Source organism: Salmo salar, unplaced genomic scaffold (assembly GCF_905237065.1).
Source record: "Salmo salar unplaced genomic scaffold, Ssal_v3.1, whole genome shotgun sequence".
In the NCBI taxonomy this organism is placed as follows: Eukaryota; Metazoa; Chordata; class Actinopteri; order Salmoniformes; family Salmonidae; genus Salmo; species Salmo salar.
The window spans coordinates 80,930-102,909 of record NW_025548155.1 but is presented as its reverse complement, the minus strand read 5'-3'; the positions used below and the strand labels follow the sequence as shown (position 1 = coordinate 102,909).

Here is a 21,980-nt window from a genome sequence, read left to right as displayed (position 1 = left end):
ACTGTCGTAAAAACTACTGTCGTAAAACAACTATCGTAAAACAGCTGTCGTAAAAACAACGGTCGTAAAAACAACGGTCGTAAAAACACGTCCTGTTCGTGTGAATATTTTTTTTTTTATTCGATGTCCTTTAATTTTACGCCAAAATACTACGTGAAGTATCTATTTTCAAGATTGAAATTGTGATTTATAATTTTAAATTATGTTGAATGTGTAACATTAGGGGGGTTTGTAATTTTAGGACAGCTAGCTACTTCCTTATGTGAGCTGGTCAGGTGGTTAGTACCAGCGGAGTAAATATGGCAACGGTCATGATGTACATTTTACATCAAATACTTTCACTGTATTAACTACTGGGACTTTTATATATACCAGTACATGACGTTCCCACTGCCGATATTACCCGGTAACGGTGCACGATTCCCGGACGAGCAATGTGTCATTGATGGGGGGGGTCGGGATACGGTCGTGTTCCGTTTTGCATCGTCTGACGTCGGTACTGTACGGGGGACGGAGCCGGGGGACCGAGCCAGATAGATAGTCCCCGGTGTTAAGTGTTATTGTTTATATTACAGCGGTGACAGACAGACAGACAGGTATAACAGACAGACAGACTTTGGTCAGATGTCATGTTGATGCGGGGACAGAGACAACCGTCAGTGTCATGGACTGTTACTCCCAGCCAGTAGAGGGATACAGACCGACAGACAGACAGACTGGCTATCAGGCAGACAGACAGGCAGACAGACAGACAGACAGACAGCTAGCCTAGTGGATGGACTTCCTCTGATGTCATAGCTGACCCCCGGCCCGCCCGGTCCAGAGAAAATGATTGGTGCCCCAGATGTGGTGACGTTTACTAAAGAGGATGATTTTGGGGAGGTAGGGTACCCCGACCCCCGGGTGGTACCAGAGGAATTCTCTGTCCCTCTGTTCCCATCGAACAACAACGCTAACCCCTGGGCCAAGACCTCGTACGCCAAGTTCACTAAGGACTTCATCCTCATATCAGAGTTCTCCGAGCAGGTCGGTACCGTGCGTGTGTGTGTGTGTGTGTGTGTGTGTGTGTGTGTGTGTGTGATGAGCTCACCTTGTGTGTTTTCCTCTCCTCCAGGTGGGCCCCCAGCCTCTGCTCACCATACCTGATGACCCAAAAGTGTTCGGGACCTTTGACCTGAACTACTTCAGTCTGAGGATCATGTCTGTTGACTACCAGGCCTCGTTCGTAGGGCACCCTACCGGCAGCGGATACCCACGACTCAGGTAGCTGTCCTACTGTCTGTTGTATTCTACTCTAATGATATCCTATTGTACTCTACCAAGGCCTCGTTCGTAGGGCACCCTACCGGCAGCGGATACCCACGACTCAGGTAGCTGTCCTACTGTCTGTTGTATTCTACTCTAATGATATCCTATTGTACTCTACCAAGGCCTCGTTCGTAGGGCACCCCTACCGGCAGCGGATACCCACGACTCAGGTAGCTGTCCTACTGTCTGTTGTATTCTACTCTAATGATATCCTATTGTACTCTACCAAGGCCTCGTTCGTAGGGCACCCTACCGGCAGCGGATACCCACGACTCAGGTAGCTGTCCTACTGTCTGTTGTATTCTACTCTAATGATATCCTATTGTACTCTACCAAGGCCTCGTTCGTAGGGCACCCTACCGGCAGCGGATACCCACGACTCAGGTAGCTGTCCTACTGTCTGTTGTATTCTACTCTAATGATATCCTATTGTACTCTACCAAGGCCTCGTTCGTAGGGCACCCTACCGGCAGCGGATACCCACGACTCAGGTAGCTGTCCTACTGTCTGTTGTATTCTACTCTAATGATATCCTATTGTACTCTACCAAGGCCTCGTTCGTAGGGCACCCTACCGGCAGCGGATACCCACGACTCAGGTAGCTGTCCTACTGTCTGTTGTATTCTACTCTAATGATATCCTATTGTACTCTACCAAGGCCTCGTTCGTAGGGCACCCTACCGGCAGCGGATACCCACGACTCAGGTAGCTGTCCTACTGTCTGTTGTATTCTACTCTAATGATATCCTATTGTACTCTACCAAGGCCTCGTTCGTAGGGCACCCTACCGGCAGCGGATACCCACGACTCAGGTAGCTGTCCTACTGTCTGTTGTATTCTACTCTAATGATATCCTATTGTACTCTACCAAGGCCTCGTTCGTAGGGCACCCTACCGGCAGCGGATACCCACGACTCAGGTAGCTGTCCTACTGTCTGTTGTATTGTACTCTAATGATATCCTATTGTATGTTTTATTGTACTCTACTCTAATGATATCCTATTGTATTGTACTCTAATGATATCCTATTGTATTGTACTCTAATGATATCCTATTTTATGTTTTATTCTACTCTAATGATATCCTATTGTATGTTTTATTCTACTCTAATGATATCCTATTGTATTCTACTCTAATGATATCTTATTGTATGTTTTATTCTACTCTAATGATATCTTATTGTATGTTTTATTCTACTCTAATGATATACTATTGTATATGTATTGTACTCTACTCTAATGATATCTTATTGTATGTTTTATTGTACTCTAATGATATCCTATTGTATATGTATTGTACTCTACTGTATTTGTATTCTACTCTAATGATATCTTATTGTATGTTTTATTGTATTCTAATGATATCCTATTGTATTGTACTCTAATTATTTTGTTACATTCTATTATATTCTACTGTAATTCTATTCTGTTCTGTTTTATATTATATACTACTATATTTTTTGTTATTCTATTATATTCTACTCTAATTCTATTATTTTCTACTCTAAATAGATTGTTACATTCTATTATATTCTACTCATTATATTATTATACTCTAATTCTATTATATTCTACTCTAAATAGTTTCTGTTACATTCTATTATATTCTACTCATTATATTATTATACTCTAATTCTATTATATTCTACTCTAAATAGTTTCTGTTACATTCTATTATATTCTACTCATTATATTATTATACTCTAATTCTATTATTTTCTACTCTAAATAGTTTCTGTTACATTCTATTATATTCTACTCTAATTCTATTCTGTTCTGTTTTATATTATATACTACTATATTTTTTCTTATTCTATTATATTCTACTCTAATTCTATTATTTTCTACTCTAAATAGTTTCTGTTACATTCTGTTATTTTCTACTCATTCTATTCTGTCCTAATTATTTTCTATTATATTATACTGTAATTCTACAGATTGTTACATTCTATTATATTCTACTCATTATATTATTCTACACTAATTCTATTATTTTCTACTCTAAATAGTTTCTGTTACATTCTATTATATTCTACTCATTATATTATTCTACACTAATTCTATTATTTTCTACTCTAAATAGTTTCTGTTACATTCTATTATATTCTACTCATTATATTATTCTACACTAATTCTATTATTTTCTACTCTAAATAGTTTCTGTTACATTCTATTATATTCTACTCATTATATTATTATACTCTAATTCTATTATATTCTACTCTAAATAGTTTCTGTTACATTCTATTATATTCTACTCATTATATTATTCTACTCTAATTCTATTATTTTCTCTTCTCCTGTAATGGTTTTCTGTTCTATTGTATAATATTTCTGCTCTACTCCACCCTGACTGTATAATATTTCTGCTCTACTCCACCCTGATTGTATAATATTTCTGCTCTACTCCACCCTGACTGTATAATATTTCTGCTCTACTCCACCCTGATTGTATTATATTTCTGCTCTACTCCACCCTGATTGTATTATATTTCTGCTCTACTCCACCCTGATTGTATTATATTTCTGCTCTACTCCACCCTGATTGTATAATATTTCTGCTCTACTCCACCCTGATTGTATAATATTTCTGCTCTACTCCACCCTAATTGTATTATATTTCTGCTCTACTCCACCCTGATTGTATAATATTTCTGCTCTACTCCACCCTGATTGTATTATATTTCTGCTCTACTCCACCCTGATTGTATTATATTTCTGCTCTACTCCACCCTGATTGTATAATATTTCTGCTCTACTCCACCCTGATTGTATTATATTTCTGCTCTACTCCACCCTGATTGTATTATATTTCTGCTCTACTCCACCCTGATTGTATTATATTTCTGCTCTACTCCACCCTAATTGTATTATATTTCTGCTCTACTCCACCCTGATTGTATAATATTTCTGCTCTACTCCACCCTGATTGTATAATATTTCTGCTCTACTCCACCCTAATTGTATTATATTTCTGCTCTACTCCACCCTGATTGTATAATATTTCTGCTCTACTCCACCCTGATTGTATTATATTTCTGCTCTACTCCACCCTGATTGTATTATATTTCTGCTCTACTCCACCCTGATTGTATAATATTTCTGCTCTACTCCACCCTGATTGTATTATATTTCTGCTCTACTCCACCCTGATTGTATTATATTTCTGCTCTACTCCACCCTGATTGTATTATATTATTGCTCTACTCCACCCTAATTGTATAATATTTCTGCTCTACTCCACCCTGATTGTATAATATTTCTGCTCTACTCCACCCTGATTGTATAATATTTCTGCTCTACTCCACCCTGATTGTATTATATTTCTGCTCTACTCCACCCTGATTGTATAATATTTCTGCTCTACTTCACCCTGATTGTATTATATTTCTGCTCTACTCCACCATGATTGTATAATATTTCTGCTCTACTCCACCCTGATTGTATTATATTTCTGCTCTACTCCACCCTGATTGTATTATATTATTGCTCTACTCCACCCTGATTGTATAATATTTCTGCTCTACTCCACCCTGATTGTATTATATTTCTGCTCTACTCCACCCTGATTGTATTATATTTCTGCTCTACTCCACCCTGATTGTATTATATTATTGCTCTACTCCACCCTGATTGTATTATATTTCTGCTCTACTCCACCCTGATTGTATTATATTTCTGCTCTACTCCACCCTGATTGTATTATATTTCTGCTCTACTCCACCCTGATTGTATTATATTTCTGCTCTACTCCACCCTGACTGTATAATATTTCTGCTCTACTCCACCCTGACTGTATAATATTTCTGCTCTACTCCACCCTGACTGTATAATATTTCTGCTCTACTCCACCCTGACTGTATAATATTTCTGCTCTACTCCACCCTGACTGTATAATATTTCTGCTCTACTCCACCCTGATTGTATAATATTTCTGCTCTACTCCACCCTGATTGTATAATATTTCTGCTCTACTCCACCCTGACTGTATAATATTTCTGCTCTACTCCACCCTGACTGTATAATATTTCTGCTCTACTCCACCCTGACTGTATAATATTTCTGCTCTACTCCACCCTGACTGTATAATATTTCTGCTCTACTCCACCCTGACTGTATAATATTTCTGCTCTACTCCACCCTGACTGTATAATATTTCTGCTCTACTCCACCCTGACTGTATAATATTTCTGCTCTACTCCACCCTGACTGTATAATATTTCTGCTCTACTCCACCCTGATTGTATAATATTTCTGCTCTACTCCACCCTGACTGTATAATATTTCTGCTCTACTCCACCCTGACTGTATTATATTTCTGCTCTACTCCACCCTGACTGTATAATATTTCTGCTCTACTCCACCCTGATTGTATAATATTTCTGCTCTACTCCACCCTGATTGTATAATATTTCTGCTCTACTCCACCCTGACTGTATTATATTTCTGCTCTACTCCACCCTGACTGTGTAATATTTCTGCTCTACTCCACCCTGACTGTATAATATTTCTGCTCTACTCCACCCTGATTGTATAATATTTCTGCTCTACTCCACCCTGACTGTATAATATTTCTGCTCTACTCCACCCTGACTGCTCCCCTTGTAGTTTTGTGGAGGACTCCCCGTGTGGTGCTGGGCGACTCTAAGGAAGGAGCGTTCGCCTACGTCCACCACCTGACTCTGTACGACCTGGAGGCCCGGGGTTTCGTCCGCCCGTTCTGCATGGCGTACGTCTCCGCCGACGAGAGGAAGATCATGCAGCAGTTCCAGGAGCTGTCGCTCCGCTTCTCACGAGCCTCCGAGCTCCTGAAGACCGGAAACCGACGGGCCTTCGCCCGCGAGCTGCAGAGGAAGCTACGAGACCTGGAGTAAGAGGAGAGATACACACACTCACTCTGACACACACTCACACTCTGACACACACACACACACTCTGACACACACACACACTCACACTCTGACACACACACACACAGACACACACACACTCAGTCTGACACACACACTCTGACACACTCTGACACACACACACACTCTAACACACACACACACTCTGACACACACACACACACACACACACACAGACACACACACACACACACTCTGACACACACACTACTACTGCTACAATCTGTTGTAACTTCCCGTCGTGCCCCTTCCTGCCAGGTACACGCGGTCCGTTCTGCAGACACACTCTAACACACACACACACTCTGACACACACACACTATACACACACACACACACACTCACTCTGACACACACACACACTCTGACACACACACACACACACTCTGAGACACACTCTGAGACACACACACTCTGACACACACACACACACACAGTCTGACACACACACACACTCACACTGACACACACACACACACACTCTGACACACAGACACACACACACACACACACTCTCTGACACCACACACTCTGACACACACACACACTCACACTGACACACACACACTGACACACACACACACACTCTGACACACAGACACACACAGACACACACACACTCACTCTGACACACACACACTAACACACACACTTACACACACACACACACACTCTGACACACACACACTATACACACACACACACACACACTCACTCTGACACACACACACACTCTGACACACACACACACACACACACACTGACACACACACACACACACACACTCTGACACACAGACACACACACACACTCACACTGACACACACACACTGACACACACACACACACACTCTGACACACAGACACACACAGACACACACACACTCACTCTGACACACACACACTAACACACACACTTACACACACACTCTGACACACACACACACACTACTACTGCTGCAATCTGTTGTAACTTCCCGTCGTGCCCCTTCCTGCCAGGTACACGCGGTCCGTTCTGCAGACACACTCTAACACACACACACACTCTGACACACACACACACTACTACTGCTACAATCTGTTGTAACTTCCCGTCGTGCCCCTTCCTGCCAGGTACACGCGGTCCGTTCTGCAGACAGAGGAAGGGCTTCAGCGCGAGGCGGGGCCTCAGGGCTGTTACTCCGCCCACGCGGTGGACAAGGCCAATGAGCTTGCAGCGATGGAGAAGAGTATCTTCGAGCACCGAGACCTGCTGAGACAGATCACCTCGTACCTTCTCCGCCCCCGCCGAGACCCCCACGCAGCACACTGCCAACACTGCGTCACCGAGTCCCGCAAACACAGAGACTCCTCGCCTCCTGGTTCCGACCCCGGCGGCGAGGAGGAGGAGGAGGAGAGAGGAGGAGGAGGAGACAGTCTTACACCCCTCAGCTGATGAAAGGGAAACCGCGAAATGTTTCGCCAAACGTCTGAAGAACATGACGGAGTTATGCGAGGAGTGGTTCTACGGCCGCGGTGGAACTTCTCGCTCACACGGAGAGGTGTTTCCGGGGGGATCTGTGTTACCTGTACACCCGCCGCTTGGACCGAGCTCTACGCAGGAAACAGAACGTCGTCAACTTCCTGTTCGAGGAGGAGCTCGGGGAGGAAGAAGAGGAGGTAGCGGCGCTGGGAAGAATCTTCTGTTCTCTAAACCACGCGACGGGGACGGACCGACGCTCGCGTCTTATACACACCCCTTCCGTCGCGCTTTGCCCCGAGCCAGACCTTCCAGAGGTGTACCCTCTCTGTCCTGATAACTCTGCCCCGCAGAGCGACGCCCTGGCTGGGGACGAGAGGCTGGAGTCGTCACTCTCTGATCTGACCGTGGAGACACAGGACCAAGAAAGCTCTGAGGAGAATAAGGACAGCTTTAGTAGTGACAGGAGTGGAGGAGAGGAAGAGGAGGAGGAGGAAGGACAGGAGGAAGGAGACCAGACCCCTGTTTTTCTGCTGGAGACTGAGGAAGGGGGAGAGGGTGAGAACGAAGGAGGGTTTGAGAGAGGGGCTGAGACAGGACAGAGAGGGGCTGAGACAGGGGAGAGAGGGGCTGAGACAGGACAGAGAGGGGCTGAGACAGGACAGAGAGGGGCTGAGACAGGACAGAGAGGGGCTGAGACAGGACAGAGAGGGGCTGAGACAGGACAGAGAGGGGCTGAGACAGGACAGAGAGGGGCTGAGACAGAGGAGAGAGGGACTGAGACAGAGGAGAGAGGGACTGAGACAGGACAGAGAGGGGCTGAGACAGAGGAGAGAGGTACTGAGACAGAGGAGAGAGGGGCTGAGACAGAGGAGAGAGGTGCTGAGACAGGACAGAGAGGGGCTGAGACAGGACAGAGAGGTGCTGAGACAGGACAGAGAGGGGCTGAGACAGGACAGAGAGGTGCTGAGACAGGACAGAGAGGTACTGAGACAGAGGAGAGAGGGGCTGAGACAGAGGAGAGAGGGGCTGAGACAGGACAGAGAGGTACTGAGACAGAGGAGAGAGGGGCTGAGACAGGACAGAGAGGGACCGAGACAGGACAGAGAGGGACCGAGACAGGACAGAGAGGGACCGAGACAGGACAGAGAGGTGCCGAGACAGAGGAGAGAGGGGCCGAGACAGGACATAGAGGGACTGAGACAGGACAGAGAGGGGCCGAGACAGGACAGAGAGGTACTGAGACAGGACAGAGAGGGGCTGAGACAGGACAGAGAGGGGCTGAGACAGGACAGAGAGGTGCCGAGACAGGACAGAGAGTTCCTGACCCTGAGTTGTTGGTCCACATGGACACGGCCTGCTGCATGTCTCAGGCCGAAGGCTTCCTGTCCAACTCTTCTCCCACAGACACGCTACCTGCTTCTGGGCTGCAGCCCGGCTCTCTACCCCTCCCACCGGTGGTCAGCCAGGAGCCCCAGGCCATGCTGTCGATCCAGGGGGTCTACGGCCTGGGTTCCCCACACTACCAGAACCCCGGGGCTGGACTGGACCTGCCCGTCTCCTCCTTGGGAGATGCCACCTCCAAGGGGTCGGACCAGGACGGGTCGGACTGTACCACGTCAGCGTCTACGGGGTCGGAACGGGCCGGTTCACCTCCGGGGTACGGCGGGGTGGTGGTAACGCTGAGGCAGAAGAAGAGGGCTGGACAGGAAGCCCTCAGGTGAGTAACTCGTTCGGGTCGATTTAATTCATTCTGTAGTTAAAGAGGACTCTCGGATTTCTCCTGTCTGTGTGTGTGTGTGTGTTTTCTATACCCTGCTCGTTCTCCCCACCCCGACGGCTTCAACCCTTCTGGTGTAGTGTTACCCTGGGCGTACAAACCCTGGGCTCCCCACCCCGGCTTCAACCCTTCTGGTGTAGTGTTACCCTGGGCGTACAAACCCTGGGCTCCCCACCCCGGCTTCAACCCTTCTGGTGTAGTGTTACCCTGGGCGTACAAACCCTGGGCTCCCCACCCCGACGGCTTCAACCCTTCTGGTGTAGTGTTACCCTGGGCGTACAAACCCTGGGCTCCCCACCCCGGCTTCAACCCTTCTGGTGTAGTGTTACCCTGGGCGTACAAACCCTGGGCTCCCCACCCGACGGCTTCAACCCTTCTGGTGTAGTGTTACCCTGGGCGTACAAACCCTGGGCTCCCCACCCGGCTTCAACCCTTCTGGTGTAGTGTTACCCTGGGCGTACAAACCCTGGGCTCCCCACCCCGGCTACAACCCTTCTGGTGTAGTGTTACCCTGGGCGTACAAACCCTGGGCTCCCCACCCCGGCTTCAACCCTTCTGGTGTAGTGTTACCCTGGGCGTACAAACCCTGGGCTCCCCACCCCGGCTTCAACCCTTCTGGTGTAGTGTTACCCTGGGCGTACAAACCCTGGGCTCCCCACCCCGACGGCTTCAACCCTTCTGGTGTAGTGTTACCCTGGGCGTACAACCCCCCGTGTGGAATTCCTGGTGTCTGGCAGCGTTTTGGAAAACTGCCGATCGGGTGGTCAAGAACGTAAAGTTCGTCTCAGCCTCGGGGGGCTGCTCTTCAGTCAGTCAGACTTTATGAACCCTAACTTTATAACACCCGGCCTGTTCCCTAGGAAACTCTGGAGCTGGATAACACCCGGCCTGTTCCCTAGGAAACTCTGGAGCTGAATAACACCCGGCCTGTTCCCTAGGAAACTCTGGAGCTGGATAACACCCGGCCTGTTCCCTAGGAAACTCTGGAGCTGGATAACACCCGGCCTGTTCCCTAGGAAACTCTGGGGCTGGATGACACCCGGCCTGTTCCCTAGGAAACTCTGGAACTGGATGACACCCGGCCTGTTCCCTAGGAAACTCTGGAGCTGAATAACACCCGGCCTGTTCCCTAGGAAACTCTGGAGCTGGATGACACCCGGCCTGTTCCCTAGGAAACTCTGGAGCTGGATAACACCCGGCCTGTTCCCTAGGAAACTCTGGGGCTGAATAACACCCGGCCTGTTCCCTAGGAAAATCTGGAGCTGAATAACACCCGGCCTGTTCCCTAGGAAACTCTGGGGCTGGATAACACCCGGCCTGTTCCCTAGGAAACTCTGGGGCTGGATAACACCCGGCCTGTTCCCTAGGAAACTCTGGAGCTGGATGACACCCGGCCTGTTCCCTAGGAAACTCTGGAGCTGGATAACACCCGGCCTGTTCCCTAGGAAACTCTGGAGCTGGATGACACCCGGCCTGTTCCCTAGGAAACTCTGGGGCTGAATAACACCCGGCCTGTTCCCTAGGAAACTCTGGAGCTGGATGACACCCGGCCTGTTCCCTAGGAAACTCTGGAGCTGAATAACACCCGGCCTGTTCCCTAGGAAACTCTGGAGCTGAATAACACCCGGCCTGTTCCCTAGGACACTCTGGGGTTGAATTACACCCGGCCTGTTCCCTAGGAAACTCTGGAGCTGAATTACACCCGGCCTGTTCCCTAGGAAACTCTGGAGCTGAATTACACCCGGCCTGTTCCCTAGGAAACTCTGGGGCTGGATAACACCCGGCCTGTTCCCTAGGAAACTCTGGAGCTGAATAACACCCGGCCTGTTCCCTAGGAAACTCTGGAGCTGGATAACACCCGGCCTGTTCCCTAGGAAACTCTGGAGCTGGATAACACCCGGCCTGTTCCCTAGGAAACTCTGGGGCTGGATAACACCCGGCCTGTTCCCTAGGAAACTCTGGAGCTGAATTACACCCGGCCTGTTCCCTTGGAAACTCTGGAGCTGGATAACACCCGGCCTGTTCCCTTGGAAACTCTGGAGCTGGATAACACCCGGCCTGTTCCCTAGGAAACTCTGGGGCTGGATGACACCCGGCCTGTTCCCTAGGAAACTCTGGAGCTGAATAACACCCGGCCTGTTCCCTAGGAAACTCTGGAGCTGGATGACACCCGGCCTGTTCCCTAGGAAACTCTGGGGCTGAATTACACCCGGCCTGTTCCCTAGGAAACTCTGGAGCTGAATTACACCCGGGCTGTTCCCTAGGAAACTCTGGAGCTGAATAACACCCGGCCTGTTCCCTAGGAAACTCTGGAGTTTAACTACACCCGGCCTGTTCCCTAGGAAACTCTGGAGCTGGATGACACCCGGCCTGTTCCCTAGGAAACTCTGGAGCTGGATGACACCCGGCCTGTTCCCTAGGAAACTCTGGAGCTGGATAACACCCGGCCTGTTCCCTAGGAAACTCTGGAGCTGAATTACACCCGGCCTGTTCCCTAGGAAACTCTGGAGCTGAATAACACCCGACCTGTTCCCTAGGAAACTCTATTATATTCTACTATGTATATACTGTAATATATTCTACTATGTGTATACTGTATTATATTCTACTATGTATATACTGTAATATATTCTACTATGTATATACTGTATTATATTCTACTATGTATATACTGTATTATATTCTACTATGTATATACTGTAATATATTCTGCTATGTATATACTGTAATATATTCTACTATGTATATACTGTATTATATTCTACTATGTATATACTGTATTATATTCTACTATGTATATACTGTAATATATTCTACTATGTATATACTGTAATATATTCTACTATGTATATACTGTATTATATTCTACTATGTATATACTGTAATATATTCTACTATGTATATACTGTATTATATTCTACTATGTATATACTGTAATATATTCTACTATGTATATACTGTATTATATTCTACTATGTATATACTGTATTATATTCTACTATGTATATACTGTATTATATTCTACTATGTATATACTGTAATATATTCTACTATGTATATACTGTATTATATTCTACTATGTATATACTGTAATATATTCTACTATGTATATACTGTAATATATTCTACTATGTATATACTGTATTATATTCTACTATGTATATACTGTAATATATTCTACTATGTATATACTGTATTATATTCTACTATGTATATACTGTAATATATTCTACTATGTATATACTGTATTATATTCTACTATGTATATACTGTATTATATTCTACTATGTATATACTGTATTATATTCTACTATGTATATACTGTAATATATTCTACTATGTATATACTGTATTATATTCTACTATGTATATACTGTATTATATTCTACTATGTATATACTGTATTATATTCTACTATGTATATACTGTATTATATTCTACTATGTATATACTGTAATATATTCTACTATGTATATACTGTATTATATTCTACTATGTATATACTGTATTATATTCTACTATGTATATACTGTATTATATTCTACTATGTATATACTGTATTATATTCTACTATGTATATACTGTATTATATTCTACTATGTATATACTGTAATATATTCTACTATGTATATACTGTATTATATTCTACTATGTATATACTGTATTATATTCTACTATGTATATACTGTATTATATTCTACTATGTATATACTGTATTATATTCTACTATGTATATACTGTATTATATTCTACTATGTATATACTGTAATATATTCTACTATGTATATACTGTATTATATTCTACTATGTATATACTGTATTATATTCTACTATGTATATACTGTATTATATTCTACTATGTATATACTGTAATATATTCTACTATGTATATACTGTAATATATTCTACTATGTATATACTGTAATATATTCTACTATGTATATACTGTAATATATTCTACTATGTATATACTGTAATATATTCTACTATGTATATACTGTATTATATTCTACTATGTATATACTGTATTCTATTCTACTATGTATATACTGTAATATATTCTACTATGTATATACTGTATTATATTCTGATATTACTGTTGGAGCTAGAAACACAAGCATTTAGTTAGATATTACTGTTGGAGCTAGAAACACAAGCATTTAGTTAGATATTACTGCACTGTTGGAGCTAGAAACACAAGCATTTAGTTAGATATTACTGTTGGAGCTGGGAACACAAGCATTTAGTTAGATATTACTGCACTGTTGGAGCTAGAAACACAAGCATTTAGTTAGATATTACTGCACTGTTGGAGCTAGAAACACAAGCATTTAGTTAGATATTACTGTTGGAGCTAGAAACACAAGCATTTAGTTAGATATTACTGCACTGTTGGAGCTAGAAACACAAGCATTTAGTTAGATATTACTGTTGGAGCTGGGAACACAAGCATTTAGTTAGATACTACTGTTGGAGCTGGGAACACAAGCATTTAGTTAGATATTACTGTTGGAGCTAGAAACACAAGCATTTAGTTAGATATTACTGTTGGAGCTGGGAACACAAGCATTTAGTTAGATATTACTGTTGGAGCTAGAAACACAAGCATTTAGTTAGATATTACTGTTGGAGCTGGGAACACAAGCATTTAGTTAGATATTACTGTTGGAGCTAGAAACACAAGCATTTAGTTAGATATTACTGTTGGAGCTAGAAACACAAGCATTTAGTTAGATATTACTGCACTGTTGGAGCTGGGAACACAAGCATTTAGTTAGATATTACTGCACTGTTGGAGCTGGGAACACAAGCATTTAGTTAGATATTACTGTTGGAGCTAGAAACACGAGCATTTAGTTAGATATTACTGTTGGAGCTGGGAACACAAGCATTTAGTTAGATATTACTGTTGGAGCTGGGAACACAAGCATTTAGTTAGATATTACTGCACTGTTGGAGCTAGAAACACAAGCATTTAGTTAGATATTACTGCACTGTTGGAGCTAGAAACACAAGCATTCAGTTAGATATTACTGTTGGAGCTAGGAACACAAGCATTTAGTTAGATATTACTGCGCTGTTGGAGCTGGAAACACAAGCATTTAGTTAGATATTACTGCACTGTTGGAGCTAGAAACACAAGCATTTAGTTAGATATTACTGTTGGAGCTAGAAACAAGCATTTAGTTAGATATTACTGCACTGTTGGAGCTAGAAACACAAGCATTTAGTTAGATATTACTGTTGGAGCTGGGAACACAAGCATTTAGTTAGATATTACTGCACTGTTGGAGCTAGAAACACAAGCATTTAGTTAGATATTACTGTTGGAGCTAGAAACACGAGCATTTAGTTAGATATTACTGTTGGAGCTAGAAACACAAGCATTTAGTTAGATATTACTGTTGGAGCTGGGAACACAAGCATTTAGTTAGATATTACTGTTGGAGCTGGGAACACAAGCATTTAGTTAGATATTACTGTTGGAGCTAGAAACACAAGCATTTTGTTACACCCACAATAACATCTGCTAAACACGTGTATGTGACCATCTCTCTCTCTCTGTCTCTACCTCCAGGTTTGTGCGTCAGTATCCGTTTGCCTTGCATGCCCTGTGGTCCCTACTGAGTGGTCGGACCCTGGTGGTCCTGGGATCCGAGGAGGGGAGGGTCAGGAGGCTGGTGTCCGCTCTAGCCCTCTACGTGCCTGGACCCGGGCGCTGTGGGGAGAGGGTCCAGCCTTGGCTCTCCTGCCCCTTCAGCCTCACTGACCTACAGAGGTGGAAACTCATAGGACTGCAGAGGTGAGGAGGAAGGGGCGGTGCCTGCGTGAGTGGGGATCAGTTCCATACATTCATTTCTATGATCGAAACACTTCCTGTTATAACTAGCCTATGTACAGTCTACTTCCTGTTATGACTAGCCTATATACGGTCTACTTCCTGTTATAACTAGCCTATATACAGTCTACTTCCTGTTATAACTAGCCTATATACAGTCTACTTCCTGTTATAACTAGCCTATATACGGTCTACTTCCTGTTATAACTGGCCTATATACGGTCTACTCCTCCTCCTCCCCTATAGACAGTAGACACGCCTCCTCCTCCTCCTACCCTATAGACAGTAGACATGCCTCCTCCTACCCTATAGACAGTAGACATGCCTCCTCCTCCTACCCTATAGACAGTAGACATGCCTCCTCCTCCTCCTACCCTATAGACAGTAGACATGCCTCCTCCTAGCTCCTACCCTATAGACAGTAGACACGCCTCCGCCTCCTCCTCCTCCTACCCTATAGACAGTAGACATGCCTCCTCCTCCCCTATAGACAGTAGACATGCCTCCTCCTCCTCCTCCTCCTCCCCTATAGACAGTAGACATGCCTCCTCCTACCCTATAGACAGTAGACATGCCTCCTCCTCCTACCCTATAGACAGTAGACATGCCTCCTCCTCCTCCTACCCTATAGACAGTAGACATGCCTCCTCCTCCTCCTACCCTATAGACAGTAGACATGCCTCCTCCTCCTCCTCCTCCTACCCTATAGACAGTAGACATGCCTCCTCCTCCTCCTACCCTATAGACAGTAGACACGCCTCCTCCTCCTCCTACCCTATAGACAGTAGACATGCCTCCTCCTCCTACCCTATAGACAGTAGACATGCCTCCTCCTCCTCCTTCTACCCTATAGACAGTAGACATGCCTCCTCCTCCTCCTCCTCCTACCCTATAGACAGTAGACATGCCTCCTCCTCCTCCCCTATAGACAGTAGACACGCCTCCTCCTCCTCCTACCCTATAGACAGTAGACATGCCTCCTCCTCCTCCTCCCCTATAGACAGTAGACATGCCTCCTCCTCCTCCCCCTATAGACAGTAGACATGCCACCTCCTCCTCCTACCCTATAGACAGTAGACATGCCTCCTCCTCCTCCTACCCTATAGACAGTAGACATGCCTCCTCCTCCTCCTCCCCCTATAGACAGTAGACATGCCTCCTCCTCCTCCTACCCTATAGACAGTAGACATGCCTCCTCCTCCTCCTACCCTATAGACAGTAGACATGCCTCCTCCTCCTCCTCCCCTATAGACAGTAGACATGCCTCCTCCTCCTCCCCTATAGACAGTAGACATGCCACCTCCTCCTCCTACCCTATAGACAGTAGACATGCCTCCTCCTCCTCCTACCCTATAGACAGTAGACATGCCTCCTCCTCCTCCTACCCTATAGACAGTAGACATGCCTCCTCCTCCTACCCTATAGACAGTAGACATGCCTCCTCCTCCTCCTCCTACCCTATAGACAGTAGACATGCCTCCTCCTCCTCCCCTATAGACAGTAGACACGCCTCCTCCTCCTCCTACCCTATAGACAGTAGACATGCCTCCTCCTCCTCCTCCTACCCTATAGACAGTAGACATGCCTCCTCCTCCTCCTCCTACCCTATAGACAGTAGACATGCCTCCTCCTCCTCCTCCTACCCTATAGACAGTAGACATGCCTCCTCCTCCTACCCTATAGACAGTAGACATGCCTCCTCCTCCTCCTACCCTATAGACAGTAGACATGCCTCCTCCTCCTACCCTATAGACAGTAGACATGCCTCCTCCTCCTCCTACCCTATAGACAGTAGACATGCCTCCTCCTCCTTCTACCCTATAGACAGTAGACATGCCTCCTCCTACCCTATAGACAGTAGACATGCCTCCTCCTCCTCCTACCCTATAGACAGTAGACATGCCTCCTCCTCCTCCTCCCCTATAGACAGTAGACATGCCTCCTCCTCCTCCTCCTACCCTATAGACAGTAGACATGCCTCCTCCTACTCCTACCCTATAGACAGTAGACATGCCTCCTCCTCCTCCTCCTACCCTATAGACAGTAGACATGCCTCCTCCTCCTCCTCCTCCTACCCTATAGACAGTAGACATGCCTCCTCCTCCTCCTACCCTATAGACAGTAGACATGCCTCCTCCTCCTCCTACCCTATAGACAGTAGACATGCCTCCTCCTCCTCCTACCCTATAGACAGTAGACATGCCTCCTCCTCCTCCTCCTCCTACCCTATAGACAGTAGACATGCCTCCTCCTCCTCCTCCCCCTATAGACAGTAGACATGCCTCCTCCTCCTCCTCCTACCCTATAGACAGTAGACATGCCTCCTCCTCCTACCCTATAGACAGTAGACATGCCTCCTCCTCCTCCTACCCTATAGACAGTAGACATGCCTCCTCCTAGCTCCTACCCTATAGACAGTAGACACGCCTCCGCCTCCTCCTCCTCCTACCCTATAGACAGTAGACATGCCTCCTCCTCCTCCTCCTCCTCCCCTATAGACAGTAGACATGCCGCCTCCTCCTCCTCCTCCCCTATAGACAGTAGACATGCCTCCTCCTCCTAGCTCCTCAACCTAATGAAAGTCTCATTTTGCGGCCTTAAATGAAAATATAAATTGGGGATAGTTTTTCCACATTGATCAGTATAAAATATGTCTAGATTTTCACTGGGCGCCATACATCTCATTCAGACTGAATATCTCCTCTCTCTTTTCCTCCAGGGTGGCTTCTCCCGTGGGGACCAGCATGCTCTGCTCTCTGTCTCGCTACAGCCGTTACATCTCCGTCCTGGACGCCGACCGGAAGACCCTCCGTTGCCCCGGCTACCGCGGAACCCTCCTGTCCAACATGGCGGACCGCCGTACCCGGCTCCGGCGAGGATCCACCTACTTCTTACATCTCCAGAACGTGCTCAGTCGACTGGCCGCCCGGGCTTTCCACCTTAGCTTTACACATCACCTCCATCTTCCCATCAGCCACCGCCGGGAGCAGAGACAGGAAGTAGAGGAGAGGACGCGGGGCTTCCTGAGGGATCAGCTCGGGCTCGGCGAAGACGACTGTTCCGTCCTGATGTACCTGAGTCAGCTGATCACCCGGCACTACCTGGAGACGGACAACATACTAGACCCGACCACTGGGGGTGCTGTAACCCCAGAGACGGGCCTAGACCCGACCACTGGGGGTGCTGTAACCCCAGAACCGGGCCAAGACCCGACCACTGGGGGTGCTGTAACCCCAGAACCGGGCCAAGACCCGACCACTGGGGGTGCTGTAACCCCAGAGACGGGCCTAGACCCGACCACTGGGGGTGCTGTTATCCCAGAGACGGGCCTAGACCCGACCACTGGGGGCGCTGTAACCCCAGAGACGGGCGTTGACCCGACCACTGGGGGTGCTGTAACCCCAGAGACGGGCGTCGACCCTACCACTGGGGGCGCTATAACCCCAGAGACGGGCGTCGACCCGACCACTGGGGGTGCTGTAACCCCAGAGACGGGCCTAGACCCGACCACTGGGGGTGCTATAACCCCAGAGACGGGCCTAGACCCGACCACTGGGGGCGCTGTAACCCCAGAGACGGGCCTAGACCCGACCACTGGGGGCGCTATAACCCCAGAGACGGGCCTAGACCCGACCACTGGGGGTGCTGTAACCCCAGAGACGGGCCTAGACCCGACCACTGGGGGCGCTGTAACCCCAGAGACGGGCCTAGACCCGACCACTGGGGGCGCTGTAACCCCAGAGCAGAACCTAGACCCGACCACTGGGGGTGCTGCCAGGAAGAGAGCTCCACCCAGCTTCACTTTTAACTACACCACTAGTCTCCTATACAAGATCTGATCTGAAACACTGACCGAGGATCGAATCTCTGAGAGCCCTCGAGTCTTCTCTCCTCACCTCCTCAAAACAGCACTGGAGACAGATGGGAGATTTCGCTCTAGGTTGGAGACCGTCTCCTAGGTAATCGGGAGAGACTGAGGAGGGAGCGAGGGGTTTTAGTGAATGTAATGCTGTCCATCCGTCCGTCCTCCTTCTAATGAATGTCCGAATCCAGGGGGACGGGAACCTGGACACTGATTTTTGATTGATTGATTGATTGATTGACAAGTCCACTATGAACCGTCCTTCTGATCTGAGCGAGAAGTGTGTGTGTAACGTTAATATGATGCATGTTCCGTGTGTGTTCGTGCCGGTCCGTGTCCCCGTGATGTTGCATGTTGTCCACAGAACCACAGTACTACTACTACTACTGCTATAGTTTGTTGGGAACGTTGTAAAGGACCAGATTGGTGCCCGTTCAACGAATCAAATTTATTAATGAAAAGAGGGACATTCGTCAAATCAGTCATGCTTTATGTGTCGTAACAGGACCCACCGATGTGTTTTACTTAAGTACGATTTTTGGATTATATTTCACTGTTTTTTTCCCTGCATAACATGTAGAAGTTGTCTCTTTTTTTTTTCTTGAAGAGGGTGGCTGCTAAATGCTAACTCCCTGCTAAATGCTAACTCCTTGCTAAATGCTAACTCCCTGCTGAATGCTAACTCCCTGCTGAATGCTAACGCCCTGCTAAATGCTAACTCCCTGCTAAATGCTAACTCCCTGCTAAATGCTAACTCCCTGCTAAATGCTAAATGCTAACTCCTTGCTGAATGCTAACTCCCTGCTGAATGCTAACTCCCTGCTAAATGCTAACTCCCTGCTGAATGCTAACTCCCTGCTAAATGCTAACTCCCTGCTAAATGCTAACTCCCTGCTAAATGCTAACTCCCTGCTAAATGCTAACTCCCTGCTAAATGCTAACTCCCTGCTAAATGCTAACTCCTTGCTAAATGCTAACTCCCTGCTAAATGCTAACTCCCGTTTTCGTATAAGCTGGTTAGCCTTAGCTAGCGTACAGAAATCGTTGATTTAGGTGACGATGACATGAGTTGATAACATCCAATACAATCATTATACTCCGATTTTTTTTTTTTACCTCCAACATAGTGTGAAATAGACAATAGACTAATTTAGCTGAGGGACAACGAGGAAGCTTTGGGGATTCCCCCCCCCCCCCCGACGCGTTTCCATGGCAAGGGAGTTCCTTTGTTTGTTTTTTTTTGGTCGAGTTCGATTTAGCTCCTTTACCGTCGCTATACCAACGACGTGTATATAAACCCTAGACTGCTGCTGCTGCTGCTGTTTACTGGACATTTATAGGCTTTAAGCCACCGGTCGGCCATTTTGACAGTCCTCCATAGGATTGAATGGAAGTTTACAGCATTACAATTAACGGTTTCAAGGACAACATTACATGTATTTAAGTATTTGTTGTTGTTTGTAGTGGGGGACAGTAACATTAGTATTTTTAAAGGGGTTGGGGGGGGGCGCTAAAAAAAATATTTTAGTTTAGCTCACATATGTAAAATTATACATTACGGTGTCTTAATGGAATAAACATGTCAGAAATTAATGTAATGACATTTAGTAAATGGATTTCTATATCGTCCAACATATTATTTACAATGGAGGAGAGCCAAAATGGCTGCACGGTGGCTTCAATACAGCCCCCCCCCGTCAGCCATCCAGGGTTTATACACATCATTAAGGAGAGCCAAAATGGCTGCAATACAGCACCCCCCTGTCAGCCATCCAGGGTTTATACACATCATTAAGGAGAGCCAAAATGGCTGCAATACAGCACCCCCCTGTCAGCCATCCAGGGTTTATACACATCATTAAGGAGAGCCAAAATGGCTGCACGGTGGCTTCAATACAGCACCCCCCTGTCAGCCATCCAGGGTTTATACACATCATTAAGGAGAGCCAAAATGGCTTCAATACAACACCCCCCTGTCAGCCATCCAGGGTTTATAAACATCATTAAGGAGAGCCAAAATGGCTGCACGGTGGCTTCAATACAGCACCCCCCTGTCAGCCATCCAGGGTTTATACACATCATTAAGGAGAGCCAAAATGGCTGCAATACAGCCCCCCCCCTGTCAGCCATCCAGGGTTTATACACATCATTAAGGAGAGCCAAAATGGCTGCACGGTGGCTTCAATACAGCACCCCCCTGTCAGCCATCCAGGGCTTATAAACATCATTAAGGAGAGCCAAAATGGCTGCAATACAGCCCCCCCGTCAGCCATCCAGGGTTTATACACATCATTAAGGAGAGCCAAAATGGCTGCAAGGTGGCTTCAATACCATCAACAAAACACCAAATGATGGAATTTCCTCGTGGAAGAATGGCGTCTCATCCCTCCGATAGACTTCCCAGACACTTGTAGAATCGATGTCAAGGTGTATTAAAGCTGTTCTGGTTGGTGGAGGACCCGACGTCCTATTAAAACACTGTTGGAGTTTCCTTTATTCTGGCAGTTACCTGGTGGTTGGTGGAGGACCCGACGTCCTATTAAAACACTATGTTGGAGTTTCCTTTATTCTGGCAGTTACCTGGTGGTTGGTGGAGGACCTGGAGTTTCCTTTATTCTGCCAGTTACCTGGTGGACGACCCGACCTCCTATTAAAACACTATGTTGGAGTTTCCTTTATTCTGCCAGTTACCTGGTGGACGACCCGACCTCCTATTAAAACACTATGTTGGAGTTTCCTTTATTCTGCCAGTTACCTGGTGGTTGGTGGATCTGGAGTTTCCTTTATTCTGCCAGTTACCTGGTGGACGACCCGACCTCCTAT

General features: G+C 46.3%; 1 protein-coding gene across 1 annotated transcript; it reads left to right on the top strand.

Moving 5' to 3' along the window:
• Positions 1-10: 10 nt before the first annotated feature.
• On the top strand, positions 11-19,304 carry LOC106593819 (guanine nucleotide exchange protein smcr8a). The gene is given in 11 exon segments (XM_045711968.1): positions 11-1,026; positions 1,115-1,263; positions 5,916-5,931; positions 5,933-6,177; positions 7,331-7,608; positions 7,611-7,661; positions 7,664-7,724; positions 7,726-8,350; positions 8,786-9,396; positions 15,035-15,259; positions 18,015-19,304. Coding segments are annotated over 11 exon segments (3,579 nt in total). The 5' UTR covers positions 11-828; the 3' UTR covers positions 19,135-19,304.
• Positions 19,305-21,980: the final 2,676 nt, after the last annotated feature.